This window comes from Montipora capricornis, chromosome 13, assembly GCF_036669925.1.
Source record: "Montipora capricornis isolate CH-2021 chromosome 13, ASM3666992v2, whole genome shotgun sequence".
Taxonomy (NCBI): Eukaryota; Metazoa; Cnidaria; class Anthozoa; order Scleractinia; family Acroporidae; genus Montipora; species Montipora capricornis.
This window is the reverse complement of record NC_090895.1, coordinates 41,753,635-41,773,634: the sequence shown is the minus strand read 5'-3', so window position 1 is coordinate 41,773,634 and position 20,000 is coordinate 41,753,635. Positions and strand designations below refer to the sequence as shown.

General features: G+C 38.8%; 1 protein-coding gene and 1 long non-coding RNA gene across 2 annotated transcripts in view; one reads left to right on the top strand and one right to left on the bottom strand.

Moving 5' to 3' along the window:
- The first annotated feature begins 13,646 nt into the window (after positions 1-13,646).
- LOC138030284 (uncharacterized) overlaps positions 13,647-20,000 on the top strand; it is a 19,128-nt gene continuing 12,774 nt past the window's right edge. The window contains exons 1-3 of the mRNA XM_068878179.1: positions 13,647-13,785; positions 16,233-16,576; positions 18,163-18,303. Of these exons, the coding sequence (XP_068734280.1) occupies positions 16,264-16,576; positions 18,163-18,303 (454 nt within the window). The 5' untranslated portion in view covers positions 13,647-13,785; positions 16,233-16,263. The remainder of the gene's footprint in view (positions 13,786-16,232; positions 16,577-18,162; positions 18,304-20,000) is intronic.
- The window catches only part of LOC138030285 (uncharacterized), a 5,985-nt gene continuing 5,603 nt past the window's right edge, over positions 19,619-20,000 (bottom strand). Inside the window, exon 2 of the long non-coding RNA XR_011128061.1 lies at positions 19,619-20,000. This exon is cut by the window's right edge and continues 152 nt beyond it. This is a non-coding gene — a long non-coding RNA (uncharacterized lncRNA).

Below are 20,000 nucleotides of genomic sequence, written 5' to 3'. Positions count from 1 at the left end.
CAAACATTTTAAACAAGCTGCGAAGATTCACAATAGGCGAGGCAAAAAGTTTAACCCGGATCGATGGCTTCACCTTGCAGCAGTTTCCGATATCCACTAGACTAACGAGACAAGCTTCTTCGAAAACCGAATTTTTTAGAGTATTGACATACTAGTACCCAGCAAAACAATTGAAAGTTAACCGTCTTCAACAGGATTTCTAGACCTAAATATTGTAGATCAGCGCGGCTTAGCTTAGAAACGCTATTTCTTGTTGAGCTTAAGCTCCAATTCTGCCTGTTTTCGTTCTTTTTACAGCGGTAAGCTTGTCCTATTAAGATGGGATACTGCGGCGTTTAATTGTTACGAAATGTCCAATGTCAGTTTGAGGGATGGCCATAAGTGTTGATCGGTGGCCTCATGCAGTCCCTATTGCCTCTAGACGGACCAATCAGGATGCATTCCTCAGATAACTAACCCCGTGACCTTGAGCTAAAATTATCATTGGTAGAGCCCAACGGTAAGCGAGATATTCTCCCGATTTGCTCCGAAAAGTTTAAACAAATATGGAAAATAGAGACAAAACTTGTGTTTCTTTTCCCCATGCTCTGGCCCATCTTTGAACGGGAGATTTGGGATTGGAATCTCGAGCGGTGAAAGCCTTTAAAAGTTTCGGTCTATCAAGTTTTCAATATATTCATCATGTTTCGTACGTCTAGTAGCATCTTGGTCCTGGGTCCGTCGGGGTGTGGGAAAACATGTACAACGTTTGTGACAAAGCTGTTAGAAGATGCTGAGAAATACGGCTTATCCTCGGTGTAAAAACCTGTGAAACTCACAGATTACGTAACTATATAGGAGCAAGGGTGGTACAGTCGGTTAGTGTGCGGCCTTGGTGCATAAGGTCCTGAGTTTGATCCCCGGATCTCACATCCTTGTTTCAACTTCTTTCCTTTCAGTGTAGCCTAAGTAGCTTTAAATACCCTTAAGACGGAGCACTGATGAAAAAGAGGGGGGTAAAATGAGCGCACCGTCGGCTTCCTGGGAGAATACTCTCTGGAGAGTAAAGGAACTTCCGACGTTAAATAACGTGTACCTTTACCTAACACAAAGGAAAACAAAAGAGAAAAAAACATCAAACAATAACCTAACCCTACCACGAGCTAACAAAACAATGAAAAAGTTTCACAGGGGTTTTTACACCGAGGCAAACCCAGGAATACAGTAAGACTACGCATGTAAGAACATTCCTTTTTAAAATTTAGCCTTAAAAGGTTTACATAAATGGTAACTAACAGAAAAGAATATATTAGACTTGTATTTTAGAGTTATCATGCCGTCGATCGTATATGGTATATCAGTATGGGGAGGTCTCACAAATAAGGAAGGTTTTAAGGCATTAGAAGCACTGCATTGTAGAGCTGCGAGAATTATCTTTGAGTTACCTTGGGAGATGTCTAATGCAGATGTTATGAAAAAGGCTAATTGCTCTTCTTTAGCCTCTACGTATAAAATTAGCTTAGCTAAGCTTATGTATAATATCCACAATAACCTGACTCCAGATGCTATGTTAGTTATTATTAAGAACAATAACATCAAGCGATATCAACTTAGGAAAAAACTGAAAATTGATGTCCCTCGTTTTAACACCAACTACATGAGGAACTCTGTAGCTCGTAGAGGAGCAATAGTTTGGAACACGTTGGTTCCTCAACTTAATAACGATACAGACAATGTAAAGAAATACGCGATAATGGCAAGACGGTCAAAGGCTCTGCTACACCTAGATTTCGACTATATCTCCCCTCAAACATTTAACAGAAGGGAGGAAGATTTTAAGTATAATTAGTGTTAATAACTAGTCGATACTTGAGTACCACCTTGTATTTTAGAATTTTGAGCTTTTATCGTTTTAGACTTGTAAGTAGTAAGTAGCTATAAGATTTCAGCTGGTGTATATCCTATTTATTTCCTAATTCATTAAGTTATCTTACTTAATTATTTAGACACGACCCCACAAGCGAAGCATCGCTTTAAATGTTCATCGTGTATAAATAAAGATTATTGATTGATTGATTGATTAATTTAGTTTCTTAAATAGGTTCTTATTTTCTGAAGAGAAAATCACGTTGCAGATAGCATAATTTAGCGGTATTCGGCCTTCTTCCCCGAAGCAGCAGCCAGTTTTCCCTAATGTTTAAACGATAAAATTTAAATACAGTGTTAAAAAATTCGCATAAAAATGACTGTAATAAGTAAAATCGAAAGATCGCAGGACATCATCAACTCTACGCTAAAGTAATGCTCATCCTACGAACAGAACGTTTGTAGAGATCTCTAAGGCCAGTCGCGATTGATCTTATTTGCCAAAGTGCACAAGTTTTTTAGATTTTAGAAAATAAGAAACTGTTTCAAATATTAGGGTTAACAGATTCTTGTTTAGAGAGGGTCTAAATGACAAACTCGTGGCTAAAACTGGTGTTTAAAAAATAGGTTTTTACTCGCTGGGTTTTACCGTATTTAACCACACTCCCTCAACAACCACTTTACTGTTATGGAGCTTGGCAAGAAGCGTAGAAAGCCCTAGTCAACAACATTTGAAACTGTATGAAGGGCTTCTTATGGCAAATTATTTAGATATGTGGTTTGGCAAGACGAGAGGATTAATGGTTTTGGACGATTTGATGGAGCAAAGAGACAACGATAAACGCGTCTTGGACCTCTTCACCAAAGGGTCTCATCATCGTAACGTACCCGTCTTCATCGTTATCTGTGTCAAGACATTTTTACCCTGTCAAGTACACCAAGAGCATCTCGCGAAATGCATGGTGAACGACATTGATTATGGGTGGGCTAAGAATCTGAGGGACAAACATATTAGCTGAGTAGATTGACAGGATTCAAAGCGGTTCTGGAAATGGTCCGAGTTGTTGCCGGGTTAGCACTAAATATAGGTTTTAATAGGACTAGAATAAGAGTTGACGCTAACTATACTCTGAGAGAATCTACACCGTAGGGAATAAAAAGTTTTAACATAGCAGCAGCATCGTTTACAATTTCGACAAAATTAATGCTACGCTCTCTTTTAGGGCATTTTTCTGCCGAGTCTTGCCTATCTCACGGTTGATAGACAAAGCCCTGGGAACGACATTGCGACAATTTTTTTAAAATTGCTTTCCATGAACTGGGTCTACAGAGGTGGTCCATGGACCGGTGTTCCATGTCTTGTATACGTACCTCTGATTGGCCAATTACTGGGAAAGGTGTTGGAGGGCGGAGTTCGTTCGTCTAGTAAGGGTTTTTCTTCAGGTGCTGTTTTCCTAAACATTAATTTTTCCTTCTTTGATCGTGAAAAAGACTGTAGACAGTGAATTATCGCAAAAGTAAAAGTACTTGACAGGCGTCAGCAGACTGCATTTCTCGCGCATTTTGATATCATTTACACGTCGTGTAATGATCACGATATGTCATGTGCGGTCACTATGCGTGAACGACTAAAAACGATCCGCCATATTGATAACATTTTTCAACAACCTGAAGAAGACCAGTAAAACTGGTCGAATCGTCGGTTTTAAGAGATATTCTAACCTCGAAAAATCCCGGAAACAATTCAAATTTTAATTTTCATTAATTTTTGCCTTGATCATAACAATGTCAGTGACTGAACATTACAACTCAAAGACGCTAGATTGCAATCCAATTTTGATAATAGCTAGATAAACCCATTTCCAAGAAAACCCTGTTGGATAATTTTACATTTTCATTTTCAAGGATTTTAATTAGTGCTTGTGGACGGACATATACAAAACATTGACCCCCATCTATTCCCCTTCTATTCTGGAGTCCATGCCTTTTATACGTCCGAAATAGTGGACCGGCGCCCGAGATTACCATAGAAAGATCACTAAGAGACAACAGACAAGTAAGTGCAACATTTGTGCTTATCTATTTATTTTATCAAGCTTTCTAATACCTGGGCCCGGGTTTTCAAAAGCCGATTAACGCTAATCCCAGATTAAAAATTAACCAAGGAGTTTATTTCTCTACTCCCAAATGCTGTTCAACGCTGATATTCAGCAAAGCCTTACATTAGAAGTCAATCTTGAATAACAAAAATAAGCAAAAGAAACTCAGTTTCCCCTAAAAGTTGAAAACATGAAACAAAAGTTTACGCTAATCCTGGATTAAGTTAATCGGCTTTCGAAGCCCGTTTCTCGAAAGTCCCGAAAAGCCATTTGAGAAACTGCCAACCGCTTATTTTTGAAGGCCGATCTTTTAATATGTTTTCAAGGTAACAAAAAGCAAACCAACTGTGGAGTTTGACGACTTAAATCCTCTTCGTTTTTGAGATAGAAAGGGAATTGTGACACCCGAAAATGGCCCGTAAAGTTTCGGGACTTTCGGGAAACGGGCCCCTGCTCTCTAAATTAAAACCACAACACCGAGCCGAACACAGATCTTGGGCCTAATTAATCCAGGATTAGAGTAAACGTTTGTTTTATGTTTTCAACTTTTTGGTGAACTTCAAACTTTCTTTCGCTTATTTTTGTTTTTCAAGATTCACTTCTTCTAATGTACAACTTTGCCAAATATCAGCGTTGAACAGCATTTTGGAGTGGAGAAATAAACTCCTTAGTTAAGTTTTAACCTGGGATTAGCGTTAATCGGCCTTTGAACAACCAGGCCCAGGAGTATAGCTGGTATTTTCTTTAAATCTTCAATTGTCCCCTTCACATATCTAATATATTTTGATGATTCGACTGAGAGTGTGATAATTCTCCCACTTGGCATCATAACAGAAATTTAAATGTGGACCGGTGGACTAAACAAGAAAAGTTTGTTACAATACCCAATGTTGTGGTCACTAAATATTCCATTTACCTTCCATTAAGAAAGAGATGCTGTCCAGCTTGTGCTATTCTTTCCTGATTACAATTTTTGCCTTCACATTATCAACGGTTTCGTTAAGTTCCACTTTTAAGGAGGTATTTACCGGTTGCAGTTTTCACTTCGATTTTCCTTTTACCATGAATATCCCTCGTGAGAATATTTCCCTGGCTTTGCGTACAATCACCTTCTCACTGTTGTACTGTCTGATCAATCCCAGGGACAGAAAAGCCAGAAGTACTGCCTGTGGTTCACCCAGCAGTCTCGTTAACAGCTGTGTAATGACTTGGAGGTTTGTCATCTAATTGCAGTGGTCCCAGCTCAAGTAGGGATTCATCAGAACTGCCTGACCTCATGCATGGATGTTCTAAAACAACACAGATTTAGTGTAACGCAACGTTTAATTATCAATTATTCCATGAGCGCGCGTTGGATATGAGATGGTAAATCGCCAACGAGGCGCGCAGCGCTCTTTACCACCCCAGCCATGATATACTACAGAGGCCACTGACCACAGCACCGGGAACTCCATGCCCTACTCTTTGCGAATAGTGTGTGGGTTCTTTTATGTCCCACAGGGTTATGGACATTGATGGGTTGTGAGACGGGGCCTACGGTTTGTCGTCCTTAAGAAAAAAAAAAAAAGAAAAAGTAGAGTCTAAACATTTGCAGATGTCATTGTAAAGCCGCGGCTACACGAACGATTTTTTGCTCGCGATGGTGATGCGATTTGTTCAAATTTTGTCGTGTCGCCAGCGCGCGATAAAAATCACACGTGTAGCCACCCTTGAACTGGCGACGCAACAGGTGAAAAAATCGCTAGAAAAAAGTCGCCAGAGTTGAAACTGCAATATTTTGCCCGCGCTTGCGACGCGGCTAAAGAGTATTTAGCCAATAAAATTCAAGGCGGAATTAATAATGTTTGTTTGTAGTGCCCAGATCTCTTGAAGTATGCGATTCGCGCGGCCTCAAATTTGTCACCAAAATTTGACACAAGTGTAGCCACCCTCGCGTGCAGGCGACACGACAAAATTTGAAAGAAATCGCATCAACGGCGCGAGCAAAAAATCGCTTAAGGAGGGGGTACACGTGAATTTGAAGCGCATTTTAAGAGGTTTAAAGAATAGATAAAAGAAAGAAAATTATTTTTGGAACACCAACAGACAGTTGCCCTCAACCCAAGAGCACACCATCTTGCAAGGGGACTGTTTGGGTGTCCATATATCAAATTTTAACTTCAAATTCTACTTTTTAAACTACATCAAATCTTAACTATTTCTTATTTCTCCAAATTTTACTGCTCTTTTGAGAAAGAACTATCTCCTCCCAAATATAACGAAAAATCACCAAACAATTTACAAAACATCCCAAAACATCGGATTTGTGTTTTGAGCGTAGGGTTTTTGTATTGCTTGAAACGCGAACGAGATATTGCCATTAAACCGATTTTAAGCGGCGTGAAACGGCTTTCAGGTGTACCCCCGCCTTAAGGGAAGAACTTTCGCCCTTTACTTAGGCCCAGAAATGCAGATGTGATGCGCGCCCAATTTTGACATTCATAATGAAGTGTCCCTTTGCTACCTATTTTCAACTACAAGGGAAGGATAAAGGTTAGCCTCACTTTTAGTTTAGCGTAAATGCTGTAATAAACTTCCCTCTGGGTAAAGGACGGGGAATAAAGCACATAGCAAAATGTTGTGTATCCCTGAGAGGCTTAACTCAGGGACTCAATTATATATGAATGTGGTACTTATGTCTTTGTGGTGCCATATAAAGTTACCAGTCTATCAAACGCGGGAGGTCGGTGATATCATTACATGCAGCTGTTTATCGTTACTTGAGGAGCAAGCAGAATATGGGGGACCCTTCGTGACGTTAATTGTCTGTATTTTAACGCAAGAGTAACGTTGATCATGAAGTTGGGAAGAAGAGCAACGGGGCACTTTGTGACCCTTTGTAACTTTGTGGGTTCCAGTCCCCTTTCCGTCAAAATTGATGAATTTTGCGTCCAACGAGACGCAAGGCAGTCGCATCTTTTGGCAAGTCTATTTCACTAATGTCGCTTCGTGGTGACTGAGCCCATGACTGGAGATTCCATTATTGCTTGATGCCAGAAAATTATAATTATAATGATGCGGTATTTATTATATAGTGCCATTTCCAGCTATGCCCAATGGCGCTTTACAGTACATGTTAAAAAAATAAATAAATAAATAAATAAAATAGATTTACACTACAGATAAAACATGAGGAGCTTAAGCCGACTCAGGAATTCTCGGCTAGATGTCTCCTGACGGTGTAGATATCCGTCAACAAAGGCTAAAAGCATAACACAAAAGGTGTTTCGTATTCAGAAAAGTGTTAAAGCATTCAGGATCGATCAGATTGTACTGTGAACTTACGTTAAGCAGAAAAAAGTAGTTAGGTTCAATTTCATGATATCAGGATATCATGATAGCAGGAAATAGATGAGTGTGTGATAAATATTGAATGTGCCTCCCTGTGACATGCTGGGAAATCAATTAGCCCGGAATGAAATTTTACACAGCTACAATTGGGCATTCTAAATTTCCCAGTTCCTCCGTTATCGAGTTCCATAAGTATAAAACTTAAAAATAGTTTGCTTTAAAATCAGAAAAGAACCAATTCACCGTTGCTGTTGAGAAAAGTGTATGCCAGGAAAAACAAGTTGCATCTCGGTAGCCTGATAGTTAACAAATAATTTGCCTGTGTTTAAATTAACAAATACACCAATACATCACTAACATTCATGTTTAACCGGAGAATTAGGGAAGCAGATGTTCGAAGGTGTAATAGCTGTTGAGTTTTATTCCTCCGTGATCGAGGTCCATGAGTGTAAAATTTAAAAATGGATTGCTTTACAATCAGAAAAGAACCAATTCACAGTTACTGTTGAGAAAAGTGTATGCCAGGCAAAACAAGTTATATCTCGGTAGCCTGAACGTTAAGAAATAATTTGCCTGTGTTTAAATTAACAAATAGACCAATACATCACTAACGTTCATGTTTAACCGGAGAATTAGGGAAGCAGATATTCGAAGATGTAATAGCTGTTGAGTTTCATTCCTCAGTTATCGGGTTTCATGAGTGTAAAACTTAAAAATGGTTTGCTTTAAAATCAGAAAAAAACCAATTCACCGTTGCTTTTGAGAAAAGTGTATGCCAGACAAAACAAGTTTCATCTCGGTAGCCTGAAAGTTAACTGACAAAATCATTTGCCTGAGTTTAAATTAACAAATATATACCAATACATCACTAACGTTTCATGTTTAACCGGAGAATTAGGGGAGCAGATGTTCGAAGGTGTAATAGTTGTTGAGTTTTATCGAGTTCCGTTAAGTATAAAACTTAAAAATGGATTGCTTTAAAATCAGAAAAGAACCAATTCACCGTTGTGGATGACAAAAGTGTATGCAGGCAAAACAAGTTGCATCTCGGTAGCCTGACAGTTAAGAAATAATTTGCCTGTGTTTAAATTAACAAATACACCAATACATCACTAACGTTTCATGTTTAACCCGAGAATTAGGGAAGCAGATGTTCGATGGTGTAATAGCTGTTGAGTTTTATTCCTCAGTTATCGAGTTCCAGAAGCATAAAACTTAAAAATGGATTGCTTTAAAATCAGAAAAGAACCAATTCAACGTTGCTGTTGAGAAACGTGTATGCCGGGCAAAACAACTTGCATCTCGGTAGCCTGAAAGTTAAGATATAATTTGCCTGTGTTTAAATTAATTTGAAATAAAGAGAATAAAGAAATAATTTTCCATTTTTTAATTGCATGATGCTCGCCGTTGTAAACCGTGTTTTTGGAAATATTTAAGATTGATTTATTGTGCGTCTTAATTTAAAGTTATTTGAGATATTTGTCGTCATAAAACCTTTATGTCGAAGTCGGCCCAACAAATGTGTCGAAATTAACACCTCTCTCTCCTTTTGTCTCTCGCTCTGTCTTTTTAGTGTGAGTCTTGTTACATTTCCCACTGAGATTTGGTAATTTTTTTTTACCTAAACAGCGGGGACCCACATTCCTGACCGAAGTTAAGCTCCTCATGCACTAACCTAAAACACAGTATTAAGACGACTAAAATGTAAAATGACTAATTACTGGGTTGCCCTATGGCAAACCCAGTCAAAAAAAAGGTAGATTTCCGGTTTTTTTTTTTGGTATTTTTTTCCGTGTCGGTAAAAGTCTTGCCTGTCACTACCCTGGTAAGTGGTGTCTTTGTGCATAGAGCCTTCTGCGCGTATTTTCTTAGGATCGAGAGGGTAGTGGAACTGCGTAGATTTCTCTGGTGGACACAGTAGAATCATTAACTTAGCCTGCAATGGCGTCGAAAGTCATGTAACGCGAATGGCGTTTTAGTGGATCCTTAAGCAAAATACTAGGCAGGAATCTCAAAAGCGACAAGTACTGGACTTCGACAACAATCTATCGCCCGTCGAGACGAAATCAAAGTGAGTTGTATTTACCTGAAGTACATGGTAATTTGACACGATTGAGTTTCTTGTCTTCACGCACGCAATGAAATAGGAAGAGGTTTTCGCCTCTAAGAGCAAATATGTTCTTTGTTTCAATAAATTTTTCGCTGGAAAAGGATTCTGTGGTATTTTCTGCCTTTGTGAATTATAATATAATGTTGTGTATTGAATTTTCGAGCTTAAGGTTAAAATGTGATATGGGAGAAGTTTTTTAGTATTGCTCTGTAAGCAGGAAGGGTTCACAGGCCTGTTGGAAGCGTGCTTGAGTTTCAACAAAATGAGCCTCAAAATAAGTGAAGAATTGTGACGCAGTTGAATAATAAAGTAGGTGCTATTTCCAAAATGATGGAATTACCTGGTGATAAATAACGTCGCACGCGTCTTGGAGAGTAAATTTTGACTTTGCATAAACAAGTCTGAAGACTTGGGCGATTGTGATCTTTGTTTTGACTTCGCTCATTTCATTGTCAAACTTTATAACACTTGACAGAAAAAGAAACTTACAAAAACCCGGTACCTTGCCATCATTTGACACAGATACTTCACTGTTTGGCGAGTAAACATGCCGCGGTAACTTCATCACGGCGCCCGCTGAATTCCGGCGATGTCACTTTCGATTTTGCGATTTATTTGTGCAGCCAAAACGTACAATACCAAAATTGAACGTTGCAAAAATCCCCAAAATGTTTGTCGCTGATCGTAACTTTTTATATTCTATATTCACGGTTCAAAATAAATGTTGTTTTCATGTCGTAAATATGTTATTCTCGAGCGATCGTCCTGGAAACTTCCTTCTGCTCTTTCTAAAAACTGTGTATCAATATTTATTTACTTTTGCATCAATATTTGTTTTTGCATAAAGCAAGCTAGCAAAATCTGTACCTTGCTGAGTTCGCGTTAATAGTATTTTCGGTCCGATGCTTCTGTTTTATGAGGGGTATATTATTTTGGTCTCCCATCCAAACACTAACCCCGCCCAACAGGACTTAACTTCAGTGAACTTCGGCATTACAAAGCCGTCAGATGCTCAGAGGGCACGCTTAAACTTGTGGTGAAAAGAAGTTTGTCAACATGTCAGCCCAGAAGCCAGTGTTTCTCACTTCCCATTTATTTTCTTCAATCTTTCTGGGTTCAGTACTTTGCTAGTAACCACATGTCTTCTCAGACTATTTACCCAAGACTTCTGCCATGGCTCTACAATGATAGACAATACCAAAACAATATCGTGCACTGTTAGAGCTACATATTACGCAAGGACAGGTCTGTTTCGTCGTACGAACGTGTGAGGACCTGTGAGCCAAAGGGCCTCGTCTGGTATGACTTCTTAATGACCGCCCAACTTTAAAAAAATTGTTTGGAGCGGTGCACGTACCACAGGCAACCCAGTGTACCCTCACGGAGGGTCTAGTTTCTTAAAAATGCTCTCTTAATTTACATGAAAGAAGTAAAAATGAACTAAGTAATGTAATGAAAACGCTTTTTTGGAAAAGATACATCTTAAGTTTTTTCTTAAAACTGTTCAAATTTTCACAGTCTCTAAGTTTCCTGTGGCATGTCATTCCACACCTTAAGAGATGCTACCGAAAAAGACCGCAAGTCATAGTTTCGCAAGTTATAGCTAACATCGAGCAGCCGATGACTATTTGCAGATCTTACATTGCGCCGAGGAACGTACCTCGTAACTAGGTTTGACAAATATGAAGGGGCTAGGCCATTTAAACATTTAAAAGTCATTTAAAACATCTTAAATTCTATGCGCTGTTCAATCAGAAGCCAATGCAGCTCATACAGTATATACATGGATTATACATGTTCATCTTTAGGTGTAAGCGTAACGATTCCGGCCGCTACGTTTTGAACATCCTCAAGTCTCTTCAAGGTTTGTTTAGGTAGTCCATACAGTAATGCAATTACAAAAGTCCAGTATGGAGATAACGAAAGAACGTATGAGTATTTCAGCGGTGAGGCGACTGATGAATTTCCTTATGCGGCTAATATTTCGAAGGTGATAGAAACCCGCCTTACACATGGCTGTGACATGGTGTTCCATAGGCATAAAGAACCTCAATATTTCCAACTGGTGATGACTTGCAAATCACCTCATCACAGACTGAAATTGAGGTCAGGGGCGAGAACTAAGTTCTATCATGACTTGTGTATAACCAGGCATCTTACAACCAATTATTTACCTAAATATGTCACCATTTGTGGAGTACAGGTGAAAGTGAATCTTCATGCCAAAAGTGCAGGGGTCATGATATGTAATTCAGCCTTCACCCCATATACATTTCCAGGATAAATGTATAAAATATATTAGTACATTTTCAAACTATAATATACATTTTCTCACGAAAATGACTTCTGTAGAGTCAGTATTCCCATGTTTACAAACCTTTGTGAGGCTGACAAAATAAAATTTGAATACTAACTTTATTATGAACAATTACCTTCAAGGCATTGAGTTCTTTTTACTTTAATTTCTATAATACTTACATGTACAAACTTGTTTCATCAGGGCTTCGTCGCCTTGAAGTTCCTTCTTATTTACTTAAAACAAACCTTTTACAAAAAAAAAAAACCTGCAAAGATGATTCAACTTCATCCTAGCATTTCTTAAATAGAACATAGGAATCGGCCAGGGGATAGGCCGAATATGGCCTCTTGTTAGTCTTGTTTTTCGCAAACGACGTTCCATTCTTCTCCGTTTTACTTTCTGTTCTTCGATCTCGATGGTAAACCAGGGTGACTTCGAACACAGGGTTACAATCTTACTTTCGACAGGAGCGTGGTCATCAAGTGGCGAACCTAACTTCATGTTGTATCCTTCGACCAAGTCGTTTTGCGATGCGATGTCAGTATCGATGAAACTCAAGTTCTTCATGTTCTTGCGAAAACTAGACAAGTCAATGCGGTTAAGGCTCCTGTAGATTATGTCTTTCTTCTCGAGAAGAGGTTTGGGCAAGAATACTTTCTAACGTATTGCATAATGATCAGATAGAGCGAAATCCATTACCGAAATGTTATCTTCTGATCTGGAGATGATCAAATCTAGAATGTGGTTTCCTTTGTGTGTCGGTTGCTCTACGTGCTGAGCATAGTCAAAGGTTTGTGGCAATTCCATGAATTTGCCAGCACATGAGTTTTTATGATCATCTATGTGAAAGTTAAAATCACAAACTACCATAATTTGTCCCTTTTCAGTAGCCAACTGCTCAAGGATTGATCCAAACTCTTCAAAAAACAGTTCACTGGTGGAGCCGTTTTTCTTTAAAGGCAGTGGTCGATAGACAATTACAAGTCTGAAGGTTTTAGAGCTGGACTTAATCACAGCAACAATGTATTCAGAATTTCTGAAACACTTTGAAGGATTGACTTTTGTAAGAAGAGACTTCTTACACAGCACTGCAACGCCGAAACCACGTTTTTCTCTCCAAACACACCGAAAGACTTTAACCCTTAGGTGTGAGGTCGCTTTTCACAGCTTGATCTACGTTACCAGGGAGGAGCCACGTTTCTGTAAACGCCTTCATATCGATTTTTTGCCTCGATCACACAGTCATTCAGGATGGTAGCCTTGTTTTTAATAGATCTCGTGTTTAGCAAACAAAATTCAATGGCCTTGCATGGTTTAAACTTTGGGACTAGAGGAGTGCGTGGAATGACAAGAAGGTTACGATTTTGATTGTTTCTTGTGGCCTTGTTTCTCAAAACATGTCTTTGTGGTGAGGAACTCGAGGTGTCATTCTCACAAGGGTTGTGCCAGGCGTGTTTGCACTTCGCGCGTCCCATTGAGAAAAGGTCCTCACAGCAGACAGACTTCCGCGATAAACAGTGTTGTTAATATGAATACTGTTGATTGCATTGTGTGTTAGGTGATGGTGCCAATGCAAATAACTTCTCTCAGAAATACGCACAGGAATATGACATGAGTTAACGGGTGGTGTGGAACTTGTCGGTCGTTGACTGTTGGATATTTGAGTAGGATAAAATATTGTAGATCCAGTTTTCCAGTCAGGATTCACTTCAATATCTCCAGATAGTAGCAAAATCTTCCATGCAGCTGTTGCATAAGAGTAATAGGCAATACGACACTTCGACAGTTTACGCTTTCTTGTGGCGAATCGCTTTTCAGCGTTTTAAGTTTGGTAAATTTGTTGACTCTGGTTCATGTACTCATTATTACATATTTATTAGAAGAGGACGTTTTCAGTGATGACATTGGTTCATGCATTTATTTATTTAATGAACTCCAACTATTTATGACGAGAGAAAAACATGTACAAGCCAGTTGTTTTTAATACAACAATTTAACTTTTGCGGCTTCTAAGAAATGAGTGCGCGTGAGAATTGACCCAGAATTGAAGCACTGGGTTCAATTCATAAGAAGTTTCTGGTTCTGGAATACGCTTTCAACAGGTATATTTCTCTTCTAGGCTTGTTTCAAAATAATTTAAAATTTCAGTGAGTATATTTTTTGCTTTAACGAGGCCACCAATTGTCAAGATATGGATACCTACATTTCCTACGAGCTGTCTACTCAGAACAAGTTATATTTAAAAACAACACGCACATCAACAGATACCCTCCGAGAGCAAACGTTTTTGGGAATTTTTATGTGACAAGGGTGCAGGTGTAAGACGATCTAAATTAAAGGAAGGAAGGAAAAACCATGTACAAGCCAGTTGTTTTTAATACAACACTTTAACTTTTGCGGCTTCTAAGAAATGAGTGCGAATTAGAATTGACCCAGAATTGAAGCACTGGGTTCAACTCATAAGAAGTTTCTGGTTCTGGAATACGATTTCAACAGGGTATATTTCTTTTCTAGGCTTGTTTCAAAATAATTTAAAATTTCAGTGAGTATATTTTTTGTTTTAACGAGGCCACCAATTGTCAAGATATGGATACCTACATTTCCTACGAGCTCTCTACTCAGAACAAGTTATATTTAAAAACAACACGCACATCAACAGGTACCCTACGAGAGCAAAACGTTTTTGGGAATTTTTATGTGACAAGGGTGTGCGGCTTTAAGACGATCTAAATTAAAAGGAAATAAGTTTATAAAAGTTGAAATACATGGGGTGAAGGTAAAACATGCATCGGTAACCACGCCGAACATAGCTTTAAGAAGATTGCTCGTGGTCTGATCTACTTAGACAAGGGATTTTCAATGGCGTGCTCGCAATCACACGACACATACCTCATTGCATCTGTCCCATTTTTGCAAAGAATCAGTAATAGTTGGCATTACAGCTGATCCAGTGGAGTAAAGTTTTTACTCCAGCAATTTCGAGACTTTTCCAAAAGTCGTACGATATCAAGCCAAGTCGGAGTGATCAAGACTTGTGAAAACTATCGTTTTGCTATAAGTCAGTTAAGTCATTCCAATACAACTGTCCGTGAAAATAGAAACTTATTTTTATATACGAATTTTCCCTCTTCTCAAAGTCATCGCCGCAATCTCATTAATCCTCCTAGATATCAGCGCTGAATATCGAAGGACCATTGCATAGTAAGCAACATATGAAATCAATGATTTAAGCCAGCTATAAACCAGATAATGCATCCTCGCTGAAATGTTTGTTCAATTTTGGCTTAAGAATTTGAAATTGTCCAAACAATGTAAGAACCATTCATGCACTAAAAAACGGCCCCTTTCCAGGTAATTCACAAAGATTCAACAGAGATTCCTAAACGAAATTCACAATTCATTTTTTGGCCTCCAAATTTGCATGAAACAAAAGCAAAGTGAGTTCTGTGAGCGTTTGTCGGGCTCTTTTTTTCGTCAGTAATTTAATTTTTATCCAACAACATTGAAGTGCCTTCACTTGCCTGTGATTTCCACTCAGGTTTACTGTGTAAGAGCGGTCTGCACATCGCAATTGCCTTTTCTTTTTTCTTTACTGAAGCTCCCGTTATAATATCCCTTGTTTTAAATCTCTTGAAACGTTACCCAAGTTCCACAAGGAGAAATTGTTCCTCCTCGCTGAATTTGTTTTCCTGCTTTTACTTTCGGACATGTTTCCCACACAAGTTCATTAATTTACATGCAATTTATAATGCATGCTGATGATAACACAAAAAAAATTCGACTCGGCTCGTTTACGTTCTAATAATGCAAATTAAACCAAGTTTAGACATGGTTTACAAAAAACTCGTCAAAGCCGTGATTCAATCTTAAACCAGGTCTAACCTAGGCTTCGTTTAAATAATCGGCCCTTTGAGATTGTCGGTAGTTCGAGGCTTGAAGCTTATTCAGTTAGTGTGACCAACCAAGTCTCTCCCTCAGTTGTCAATTTCTTCCAAGTGAAGAAAGTTCATTTTGAACACTGAAAGCTTGATAGGGATCATGGGAGAAATTTTTAAATAAAGCCTCAGACTTATTAAGACTTACTCAGCAATGATTATATATATACTGTATATACTAATTAGTTTTGGGAAATAATCGGCATATTTTCTAGTCAGTTGATCTTTATTGGTTAAGTGGATAAAACAGTTCCTTCAAAGTGGACGCGCCGGGTTCAAATCCTGTCCAGGGGCTGCTTTTACTGATTTTCCCTTCTTTTTCATACCACAAGTCCTGGGACAGAGTGATCAAAATGGAGGATAATACTTCACTTAAGGCAAACTGACAATGAAGGATACTCCTTCATTTGAGGAAGAGATCGTGTTGGTGTGACGCAAAATTAAGATTTTGTTATCTGTCAGTGAACTGTGATCGGTTTTCGTTGGTTCATTGCAGTTTTCTTCATTTAAAACTAATGTACTGAACAACAAATGATCGCTTTAACTTGGGCCCATAGCCTTAAAAAGCGGTAACTATGTCAGTAAAGACTAAATTTCACACTACTCACTTGCAGGACAATAGTTCGCAAAGTCTACATCAACAAGATGAACCCGCGATTTTGGTTCTCAGCTGTTTTTCTGATGACAAGGATTGGTCTTATTAGTGCAGCTAACCAAGTTTGTAACAACGAAAACTCTGTTGCTGGCACGTTTCTTAAAGGCCACACTTTTAAAACATTGTGGGTTAAATGTCCATTGGAATGTGCCATCATATGTGACCAGGATATCAGATGCCAAAGCTTAAATTTCATCTTTGGCGGCAACATTTGCGAGCTCAACAACAGAACGAAAGAAGCCAGGCCTGAAGACTTTTTACCCGATTCAACGCGATTCTACATGAAGCGAGCATTCAACAGAGGTATGGAGCATTAATCATTTATCTAAGGAATTTTAAGAAGCGATTCTGTTTGAAAGTAACTGGGTAAAGGGTCTATCTCCGTTTGACGTGTGGCATCTGTGGTTGGGAATGAGTTTGACTCGGATAAATTCACTCCGTTTTTGGACGCTGGGGCGAGGGAAGGTCGCGCTTTGACTGCGCATGCGTAAAATTCTTTTGTCTCGCCTGGAGCTCATGAATCTGGGGCTCCTGTGCTCTTGGTTTGGTCTCATAGAAGGCAGTACAAGTAGGATTCGAATTCGGTATCTCCTCATTTAAAGGCAAGCGCCATGACCACTAAAACACGGATGACTACGCGACAGCGCAACGGGGAAATGTCCATAAAGAATTGTGTGCGTGAGTTTTTGTGTTTTCGTTGCCGTATGACTCGGTAACACCAGGTGATCTGGTGACGTAATTTGGAGGACTGGGATGAAAAATTTTAACACCGTATCCCACAACCGCGCGCGGCCTTAGGTGTTGTTTCCAAACTCCCTGCAGTATTGCTATCGCCAAAACTCAACAGATCATTACGTGTCTACCACATCTCCTGCTACTGAATGAACATTCAAGTAGACCCGACAAGATCTAACCTCGCCTCTTCCATGTTAAATTCGAAAATAAGGCCGCGCGCGGTTGTGGGATACGGCGTTAAAATTTTTCTCCCCAGTCCTCCGAATTACGTCACCAGATCACCAGGCATATCTTACCGCGCCGAATGATATAATTTTATAATTCGGCCGTTATTGTTCAGAAAAAGTATTAAGTATTTTTAAATACCATCGTAGAAACTTGTAAAGCATCTGTCTCCTGGTTTTGATCGGAGCCAACGCCGTAACAACAGTTTTAAACGGTGAACAGCTATTCTACGATCCCACTTAACCATATGGTTAGGTCACGGATTGTGGACATTGGACTTCGGACTTCGGACCTCGGACTACGGAGTTGAACTGGATATTGACCAAGATATCGTAGCATAAAACACTATTCAAATACTGTGAATTTTAAAGGCAATCGGTTAAAATTCATTCGAACAAAGTGTAGGCTACTCGTAGCCTCTTCTTTATATATAAAAACGTCGAATTTGGGGACAGAGGCTAAACGGTTCTCAAGACGAAAAGGTTCTTAAATGTTCTTTAAGGTTGGGTTGTGTATCAAAGAAAATGCATTGTTAATGTTAAAAAAAAAAGTTAAATGTCCTCTTAGACTACAGTTTTCCACTTATTTTACCTTTATTTATGCTAACCAACGTATAAAAACAAAGCAAATGAGCAAAATGAAGCAGACGTTCTTCACTCTCTCTCAGTCTGGTTACTTTCTCAGTAAGTTCTTAACAATTTGGTTCATCGCCTCAGCCTGAACGATCTTATAAACGGGTTCTGATAAAAAAAAAAAGAGACTGTATTAAAGTGGTTTCGTGAACTTTTGCTGAGTCGAAAGCCTCTAAATCTTAGTTAAAACTGAGGATTATCAAAAGATCATCAATATTGGGTCCGTATGGCATTTGCTACCACTCATCATTCATATTACGCTGATAGTTATAGACGTTTTGTACATTTCGCCTGCAGCGCCATTGGGCTCAATTCAAGAGCTTCCTGCTGAATCGTGCGCTGAAATCAAAGCGAGTGAAGGATACAAAGTGGGTGACAGCAAGCACTGGTTATACTCAGATGAAAATGGTGGTCAGGCGATCCAGGCTACTTGTCAAGGTCAATGCTAGTTATGAGTACTTTTTTTGAAAAATCATGTGGCAAATCTATCGTTGAAGATCTCCTACTCAGGTTTGACGCCATGCACTCGTAAGTAACTCAACAAATGAAATAAGACAGTAATGTGCGGCAAACCTGAAGCTTTTCCGCAGGCGTCTTTGAAAATTCTTCAGTTCCTTCCTTCGAGCAGCTATGACCATCCTCATATAGAATGTCATTTGAATACAACAAATTGTTGACTTCTTCACCGGATAATTCCGTTAACATTGAACTCTTTTGGGCTCAACATGTCTGTCATATCACAGCCCGACTGACAATATCTCTCTCTTCTCCCGACAAAAACATCTAGTTTTCAGACTAAATAATAGAACCATTTAAGGGGCAATGTAATGCTAATTTCGCTGTTTTTAGGTCAAAATCTCAATTAGTACATAAGGCGTTCCAAACTAAATCGTCCTTTTCCATTTTAGGAAAATTCCGCTAAAAATGGCGATATGTTATGTTTTTGAGCTCACTCTTTTTTAAACTGCAAGTTATTGCCTATATTCTGTCGGAATGATTTCACCTAAAAATCAAACTCGCTCTCCTTGGTCAATTTTACGCGGACTTTAAATGAATTCCGCAGGATGTATTACAGTTTCACTTTTTTTTCTCAGATAAAATCAGTTTGACTTAAGTCCGATTTTTGGACCCAAAATTCTTACTTTTTTTTTCTAATTAAGACTATTACTATGAGGCACCTTGTTTTCATTGTGGCCAACAATGAATATTTTTTTGTCCGATTTTCGGAACCAAAATTTTTCTTTCAGTCCATCATTTATGGGTTGCGGACGACCACGGATATTAATTATTTGTAGTCCGATTTTCGGACCCAAATTTTTTCTTACAATCTACCCTATTTTATTGTGACCGACGATGCTTATTTTTTGAGCCCGATTTTTCAACCCAAAATACTTACTTTTTTTCTGATAAGGATAACTTTCAGTCTATCGTGAATTGTGGACGACGATGCAAAGTTTTGAGTCCTATTCTTAGAGCTATCTTAATTCCGATTTCTATTCACGTGAAATGCCCATTTTACGAACGGATAACATTAGTTGGAATCCGTTTTTAGGGCCAAAACATTATGTTTGACTTGGCTTACAGTTGATGGCGTTAAATTCTCCCGAATTGTCGAGAAATTGTTTTGAACGACATGGGATTGCAATTGATACAATGCCATAGGTGCAGAAAATGGCAACCTTGAAGCTTGGTTAATTGGCACTGTCAGTTAAATTTCAACACAACCGTGCATAGAGCCGTTTAATCCCTTAAATGTATTATGAATTCGTTGTTTTATTCTGCATACAAAAGATTCAATTACGAATCTATAACCTTAAAAATGAAAAATAACATAGTAATAAAGATGATATAACTCAAGCATTCCACAGAGAGTTCAACTGACACAAAGAGTTGAATGTCCTCTCTCTTTAACAACTTGCAACTGATACGCTCCTTATGAATTCCTTTGTTTCTTCGGCTATAGTTAAATTTATGCATTCAAAGTTTGCTCTATCACTGACAACACAATATCTGCCATTTTTGATTGCCGCTTTTAATGCAGTTGATGTGTTAAGGCACAAAACAAGATCCTCCTTGTCACAAAAATGATTAATCAGCCACTCGAAAGCTTCAGTGGCCTTGTCTCCGGGAACGGT